The 8,639-nt window shown below is 36.5% G+C and overlaps 1 protein-coding gene across 1 annotated transcript in view; it reads left to right on the top strand.

Moving 5' to 3' along the window:
- Window positions 1-6,413: 6,413 nt before the first annotated feature.
- The window catches only part of LOC131145712 (cytochrome P450 704C1-like), a 6,421-nt gene continuing 4,195 nt past the window's right edge, over window positions 6,414-8,639 (top strand). The window contains exons 1-6 of the mRNA XM_058094909.1: window positions 6,414-6,703; window positions 6,815-6,995; window positions 7,144-7,359; window positions 7,440-7,724; window positions 7,858-8,175; window positions 8,467-8,586. Of these exons, the coding sequence (XP_057950892.1) occupies window positions 6,414-6,703; window positions 6,815-6,995; window positions 7,144-7,359; window positions 7,440-7,724; window positions 7,858-8,175; window positions 8,467-8,586 (1,410 nt within the window). The remainder of the gene's footprint in view (window positions 6,704-6,814; window positions 6,996-7,143; window positions 7,360-7,439; window positions 7,725-7,857; window positions 8,176-8,466; window positions 8,587-8,639) is intronic.

The following is an 8,639-nucleotide window of genomic DNA, read 5'->3' as shown; positions in this document are numbered from 1 at the left end:
GATATGGATTATTGGACCTCAAATTCGAAGAAGTCAATTTTCATGGTGTAACGGCCAACAAGGTTTGATGAGAAGTTGGGCGAAACTGGACTGGGTGCTGATTAATAATGTTTTTTCTATAAAATATGGTGAAGCTAAGACATCTTTGTTAAAAAGAAATACTTTAGAGCATTTTCCTATCATTTTACAGTTGTGTGCGAGTATGGAGAGGTATGGGCCAATGCCTTTTAGGTTTCAGAACATGTGGACATCGCATGGGGATTTTTTGAAAATGGTTGAATCATCTTGGAGAGAACACATTGTGGAAGATTCAGGATTGTGTAAATTGGCGGGTAAATTGAAAAGGCTAAAACAAAGACTTAGGTTGTGGAATAAAAAGACTTTTGGTCATGTTGGTGGTTTTCTTCAAGAGTTGGAGGAAATGGTAGAAAAATATGAGAATTTACTACAGATAAAGTACTCGGAATCAGTTGAAGAAGAGTTCCTTATTTCTAAGACTGAATTGGAGGTATGGTATAGAAGGGAAGACAAGGTCGGCTCTGCCTTTAGGCAATAGAGGCGCCCACTCAAATTTTTTCATAATATAATAATATAATTTTTGGGCCCCAAAATTTTTTTTAATTAAATAATGTTAACATACCCTATACCCATGCATCCTCAGAAGCCTAAATGCTAGTGAATCCTTGAATATCTTTGCTGGCTTTAAATTGAGTTCTGACAATTCCTGATTCTTGCAATTACTGAAATAAAATTTCATTACAAATTCAAATAGGATGTTTGAGTTATATTAATTAGTTTAGGAAGGCAAATTTTACTCTTTTTTTTTTTCTTAAACTACCTATAAGCTAGTTTCAAACATTCTTCGATCTCCCCAGTGAAATGCTCGGCAACCCCTAGCCTTTCCAATTGATCCACCATGCAAAGCTTTATAAGTTCCTCATCCATGGGATATATAGCTGGAACTGCAACAATAAAATAAAAATAAAATAAAACCCATAGGATAGGAGTTTTTTTATCCATTAGTTAATTAATTAATAATAGGTTAATTAAACTATCTATATAATTTCTATTATGGATAATTAAATTAAATTAAATCCATTCCTAATTAGCTACATCCATTGAATTATGGATAATTAAATTAAATAAAATTCATTCCTAATCAGTTACCTCCACTGGAGCACTTCTGAACAAGAAATTTCAGGTAAGCAATGCAATCTTCATTTCCAGTGACTATATAAGCACTCGCAATGGCAGAGGGTGATTGGAACAATGAACCATCCTTGCCCAAATGATTAAGAATTATGTCCTCATTGATAAACCAGGACGAGGGCAAACTCTCACAAAATGATAATAACATAGGATAGTGATACCCATCAACAAGTTTTTCCCTGGATATTAATGAACATGCATGATTAGTTAATTAAGTAAATATAAATTTTACGACAGTATATTCGATATCCTGTAAAATGCATTTCGGAAGGTGTTCGTCCGATTACATATAACGGTTGAGCCAGCTTACTGTTGAAATTTATTTAGATTGTAATATGAAAGAGAGTGGTTTTTTCTTCCTAAACCTTAATTTGCACCAAGTTGAAAATCATGAGAAGTTTGAATGGCTTTATACGGAAATTCATTCTCATCTCGCCCAACTGGGCTTACTCAAGTAGTAAGGGCGGACTTGTGACTTTGATGACCTCAAGGTCATAGGTTCGATTCCCCACTTGTAATTTGTACGGTGAATTACCAATGTGTCAATGGGCGGGAGGCAACATTTCTACCCCGTGGATTTGGTGTTTTGCACCGGGGGTTCAAAGGGCTTGTCGATGGCTGGAGTTTCTACATCATTAAAAAAAATTCATTCATCTCATAATTAATTTATGCATGAATCCATACGTGTCAAGGATTGCTTGCCTATGGGAGAATATTTGGGTCACCACCGCACGTATGCTGTTGGGAAATACCACATTTACACCATTCTGCCTGCAAGTTCAATCATTGCTAGAAAAACAATGGCTAACCAACAAGGACAATGAGCTCTGGGACTTGTAAGAAGCTTATCGGCATTTGCATGAATAAATTCCAAACCTGAAATATAAAATTATATTATACTTTGAGTAAATAATCAAGCTCTATTCATTTTAAGAAACATGTACAAGTGAATGAGACGCTATGAACCCTTCTCTATGTTTTCATCTCCAACGTTCCATCTCCTCAAAGCAGCCATGCAGGCCAGAGTAGCAGGAATAGTGTCAATGGAGGGTCCGAGAAGAGGCTAGGTTAGCGCAGCAAGCAAAGATGGAATGGTTGATTGATGGTGATCAGAATTTAAAATTTTTTCATACTGTGAGTACGCAAAAAAGGCATAACTCTTGTGTAAATTCAATGGTGCTTCCTGATGGTTCGGTGTTGGAAAATATGCAGATAGTCCATGATAAGGCTGTGAATTAATTTAAGCAATTCTTGAGGCAAAATAGTTCAGTGTAAAGGTCAAATCTTGATGGTATTATCCATTCGGTGGTTTCTGGGGAGTCTATAGGTCAGTTGAGGGAAGAACCGATTGAGGAGGAGGTTTATGAAGCTATTTCTTCTATTTCTGTGAATAGTAGCCCGGGACCAGAATGGTTTGGGTCTTCTTTTTATATTACCTAATGGAAGATTATTAAAAATGATGTGATGGATGCGGTAAGAGAATTATTCAGAGGTGATATGTTGTCTCAGTATTTTTGTTCCTCTTACATAGTGCTTATTCCTAAAGTAAAAGATCCTCAATCTTTTGATAAATTCGGCCGATAAGCCTTTGTAACGTAATCTATAAAATTTTCTCCAAAATCCTTGTTGGTAAGCTTTCGTTGGTGATGGGTGATTTAATATTTTTAGAACAAGGTGCTTTTGTAAAAGGGATGAGTATTTTTGAAAATATAACGTTTGCTCAAGAGATGACAAAATTATTACATAGGCGGGTGAGAGGAGGTAATATAATGCTAAACCTTGATATGAGCAAAGCGTATGATCGAGTGGAGTGGCAGGTGGTAGATCAGATTTTTCATGCTCTTAGTTTTCCATATTAGTTTTGTAAGTTGATTCAGAATTGTATTTCTACTCCACAGTTTTCTGTTATGATGCATGGCACTTATAGAGGTTTCTTCAAGTCAAAAAGGGGCTTAAGACAAGGGGATCCATTGTCGCTGTATATTTTCATCATCTTGGAAGAAGTTTTTTCTAAATTAATTCAAAAAAAGATGTCTGAGAAGCGGATTTTACCGTTTGCACATACGTGTGGTGCACCTATTATATCGCATTTAATGTACGCGAATGATGTTGTTATATTTGTTAATGCTGGAAAAAAATTTGTTAAACAGATAACGGAGGTGATTAAGGAGTATGAAAAATGGACTGGCCAAAGGATGAATAAAGATAAATCAGTTATTTTTTTCTCAAAGAAATTGGGTGTTCAGAGGAAGGAAGAAATTCTTCAAGAAACTGGTTTTAGTGCAAGTAAATTTCCTTTTACGTATTTGGGTGTGCCGATAGTGGATGGTAAATTAAAGGGCTGTCATTTTGACTCTTTAATTCAAAAAATAAGTAAGAGAGTTAAGGGCTGGAAAAGTAGACTGTTGTCTCAAGGAGGTCGTTTAGTTTTGTTGAAACATGTGCTTTCGAGTATGTCATTACATCTGTTAGCTGTTCTAAATGTCCCGAATCTAGTGATAAAAAAGATATAAGGTATGTTTGCTTCTTTTTTCTGGGGTTTTAAGGATGGAAAAGAAAAAATGAAATGGAGGGCTTGGAAGAAATTATGTGTTTTTGTGGAAGAGGGGGGCATAGGAGTAAAGGACATTTCGGAAGTGTAACGGTCTTTGTTCATGAATTTTGGTTGAAATTTATTAACTCAAAATTCTTTATGGGTTAGATTTTTTAAAGCTAAAATATGTGAAAGGAGGACATATTGCTCTTTGCAGACCTCATGGATCAAATTCTTCTTTTTGGAGAAAAGTTCTTAGGATATGCCTGAACTGTTAAGTAAATCTAAATGGAAGGTTAGAGAAGGAAGTGTAAAATTGTGGTATGATAAGTCTCTAGATTCGGTACCTTTGTTTGCAGAGTGTCCAAATGGTGCACATTCACATATCAGATTAAAAGATTTGGTTATCAATAATGCGTGGGATGTGGAAAATTTGCAGAGGATTTTAGGGTATAATAAAGCGGAAAAAGTGATCGAAAAGGTGGAAAATCTTGGAAACTCTTCAGACATATTGTTATGGCTCCCGGAAAAGGATGGTTGCTTTAATACAAAGTTCGCATGGTATGTTATCAGAGTTAGAGTTCTAAAGTTTGATTGGGCAAAGTGGGTTTGGAATAAATGGTTACTGAAGAAAATTGTTATCTGCATATGGAAGGCCCTTTTTGAGTACTTAAGTGTTGATGAAAATGTGAGAAGGGTGGGGGTTTCGCTTGCTTCGTCGTGTAATTGTTGTGAGATGAGGCAACCAGAAGATATGAAGCATGTGTTAAATAAGGGAGACCTTACTACTGAGGTTTGGAGGAAGGTTTCGATGGAGGTAGGTGTTCCTTTTCTTAGACAACAAAGTTGAAAAGAAAGAGTCTAAATGTGATTTAATATGGCTTCCAGATTTTCTCAATTGGGATCATTGATGGGTTTGATTCCTTATTTAGTAATTTGGAGGATATGGAGAAGGAGATGTGTGGCTAGAATGGAGGGGAAATTGGAGAGTAGTACAAATGTGTGGCTGTCCATTAAGTATTGGGTGGGGGTTTTCAGCAGGAACATGACAAGAATGACTCAGTTAAAGGATGCTGATTTTCGAATATTGCAGTATCTGGAATTGCAAATTGTGAATAAAAGAATTAAAACTATGCAATGTTTGAGATGGCTAAAACCGGGACAAGGGAGGTTGAAACTAAATTTGGACGGGAGCAGCTTGGGGAACCCAGGGCCGACGGGTGGTGGTGACATCCTTAGAGACCATATAGGTTCTTTTGTTTTTGGTTTTTCAAAATATTTTGGTTCTTGTTCAAATGATGAAACTAAATTGAGAGCTGTGTTGGAAGGAATAAAGATTTGCAAACATTTGGGTCATACTAGTATTGATATTGAATGTAATTCGAATATTGTTGTAAATTAGATAAGATCCAATAGGTGCTCCTTGTGATATTTGTGGGATTTTTGGGAGCAGCTGATTGGTTTATTAGAGGGAGTAAACTTTTCGATAAAGCATTGGTATAGAGAAGGAAATAAAGTGGCAGATGCCTTGACTCATCAAGGTACTAGGGGGAGGAATAAATTGTTGACAAATAATAGTCAACTCCCTAGAGTTATCAATGGGTTATATAAATTGGAGAAAATAGGTACAGCTTATATGAGATATGTTTAGCTAATTTTCTATTGGTTTTGGTCTATGCTTTATGTTTTTTATCTTTTGTTTGTTTTGTTGCGTGATATTTATTTTGTAGGTCTTTGTTTTGTTTTGATTTGATTGGACTTGTAAGATGTTGGTATTGTTATTTGGGAGGCCTTTAAAGTTGTTTTTTGTTTCTCCTTTTGATTATCTTATAACCACGACATTCCTCCGTCAAAAATGAAAGTTTATCAATAAATAAATGAAGGTACCGCCCTTCTTTAAAAAAAAAAAAAAATGGAAGTGCCGCCCTTCTTTAAAAAAAATAGAAAAGAAATGATAAGACATTAATTTGATTAATTAAATGACATAAATTTTTTTTAAACCAGATATTTTTACTTGATAAGAACCTATTATAGAAAGCCAAATCGAGTTTGAATTGTTGGTAGATGTGGCCAAGTAAATATCTAATTTGTACTTTTATGCATTTGTTTATTTAAGCAATTAAGCTATGATAGCACCAATTTGTTCTATCACTGGGCCAATTTGTTCTATCACTGGGCCAATTTGTTCTATCACTTTCCTTTCCTATTTTTTATATATATATATTTCTGGAAGATATTTCTGAGTAAAATATATCTTGAAATAATTCTTGTCATTTTTTTTATGGTTGGTCAAAGACAATTAAACCTCCCATTCAGCTGCAACTTTTCTCATTGGATACAGAGCAATTTGGTCATTTGGGCTTTTCATCTTTCTTAGAAACCCACATCAAATGTTTGACAAAATGTGTGTGATGGTAAAGACAATTAGTTACCAGGTGGCTAATCAAAGATCATGCCAAAGTAATTCAGAGAAAGGGGTAAAGACGAGAAGAGTTTTGGCTCTTTGGAATTGAATAGATGGTCCAAAGTTTGTAATAAAAAAATTGTAAGAATCAGGGCACGCCGTTCCAAAAAAGCCCAATTCCATGTCTGTATAAAATACATATAAAAATCATTGCAATACTAGGAAGAAAACCATTTTAAGTTCTTCATTCAATTGAATTGATCGACAATGGGGTTCATTGACATCTTGTTTTCAATTCTAGTCATAGTTCTAGCTGTCTTCATTACCAAAATTCTTGGCAACAGGGTGTTGCTAAAGAAGAAAAAGAGATACCATCCCATAGGCGGCACTGTCTTCCATCTACTACTCAACTTCAGCAGGCTGCACCATTACCTCACTGACCTTACCTGCAAACACACAAGTTTCAGATTGCTTGACCTTTTTGGAAGCATAGTTTACACTGCAGACCCAGCCAACGTTGAGCATATTCTGAAAACAACTTTGAGAACTATGGCATGGTAACAATACATGCGCAATCATGGTAATATGTTAGTTCCATGGTTGTAAACTTTCCTTGGGAAAATGTCTAAAAGCCAATCCTCAACATGTGGTCACTGTCTTTTTGGCAGTGAAATAAGAAATCGAGTAATTTCTAACTTGCAGAAATTTCATACTGAGCCCAATTTTCCCAACAGTTTCCCTGTCTTCCTTGTTTCTCATGAAAATTCAGGAGGGAAAGGCCTTACCTTGGGTTGGGGAGCATGGATCTGGAGGCTTCATTTGGATTCATGTGGATTTGGACAGAAAACAGTATAAAATTGTACCAATTTTCTTCCAAATCCACACAATTCCAAATCCAAATCCCAAAATCTAAGCTCCCAAACACTGCCTTAGTTACTTCACAAGCATGAATGAGCCTAGAGGACTTCATTCTTCCTGAAGAAAGAACTTGTTGCAGGGATGGTACCACTATAGTATTTTGACCGATCTCCTGGGCGATGGAATCTTCACGGTGGATGGCGAAAAATGGCAGCATCAGAGGAAGGTATCGAGCAATGAATTCTCCACCAGGTTACTGAGGGACTTCAGCAGTGAAGTGTTTAGAAGCAATGCAGCAAAACTTGCTCACACGCTATCCCAAGTTGCGGCCTCAAATGAAATAATAGATATCCAAGTAAGAAAATACAAACGGTAAAATTTTACATATATCTTTTAATGATATAGACTAACCACTGTAGCAGTAATCATCAACAGGATCAGTTCAAGAAAGCATCCTTGCACTCTGTATTCAAGGTCATTCTTGGTGTAGAGCTGGATAGCATGTGTGGAACAAATGAAGAAGGAACCCGGTTCTCCAAAGCTTTTGATGAAGCAAGCACAATAACCCTGTACTGGTATGTCGATATCTTCTGGAAGATTAAGCGATTTCTGAATATTGGATCAGAAGCAGTGTTGAGGCAGAGTATCAAAGTCATTGATGAGTTCGTGTATAAACTAATCAGAAGCAAGATGGAGCTAGAATCAAAACATGGTCCACCTGTAAGTTGATTAACACTATTGAGATATTCTATGTCTCCCCCTTCCCCCATCAAAAATTCTTGGTCTGCCACTAGATCCAAATCAAACATGAGGAAAATTTTATAAAAACACTCTGTGCTCACATGAATGGCAGATGAAACAAGGGGACATTTTGTCGAGATTTCTTGAATTGAAGGAGACAAATCCAAAGTCCTTAAGAGACATAGTTCTCAGTTTTATGATTGCTGGAAAGGACACCACAGCCTCCACTCTTTCCTGGTTTGTTTACATGCTCTGCAAGCATCCACACATACAGGAAAAGATTGCACATGAAGTCAGAGAAGCAGCAGGGACAGATAATTCAACCCCTGATGAGATTGCAGCCAGCATAACTGAAGAAGCCCTCGAAAAGATGCAGTATCTCCACGCAGCTTTGGCTGAGACTCTCAGACTCTATCCTGCAGTTCCAGTGGTGTATATATATATATATATATTCATGTTTGACAACTTACAGCTTGCTCTAGGACCAACTTAACTGAAAAACTTAAGCCTTGGGCTCAAGCATATAATAAGCACCCCTTAGGTTTTCTTAATTCTCAACAAAAAATCAGTTGTGGATCAGCATTCTGGATTTTCACTGTAGCTGAGCATTTCCCTATTTATGATACATATGCATCTCCCTGCAGAAATACATGGACTAAGATGCAAATATATAAAAACTATATTGTACTTTTAATACCTGATTCTTCTGTTTCTCTCACAGGAGGGGAAGCTTTGTTTTTCTGATGATACCTGGCCAGATGGATTCAGTGTGAGGAGAGGGGATGCAGTGTCATATCAACCTTATGCAATGGGTAGGATGAAGTTCTTATGGGGTGATGATGCAGAGGAATTCCGTGGAGCGGACTAGTTCTTTGTTTTGTTTAGTGTTGGCCT

The sequence above is a fragment of the Malania oleifera genome, chromosome 13 (assembly GCF_029873635.1).
Source record: "Malania oleifera isolate guangnan ecotype guangnan chromosome 13, ASM2987363v1, whole genome shotgun sequence".
Lineage (NCBI taxonomy): Eukaryota > Viridiplantae > Streptophyta > Magnoliopsida > Santalales > Ximeniaceae > Malania > Malania oleifera.
The sequence above is the reverse complement of the archived record's forward strand: the minus strand, read 5'-3'. Positions and strand labels throughout refer to the sequence as shown.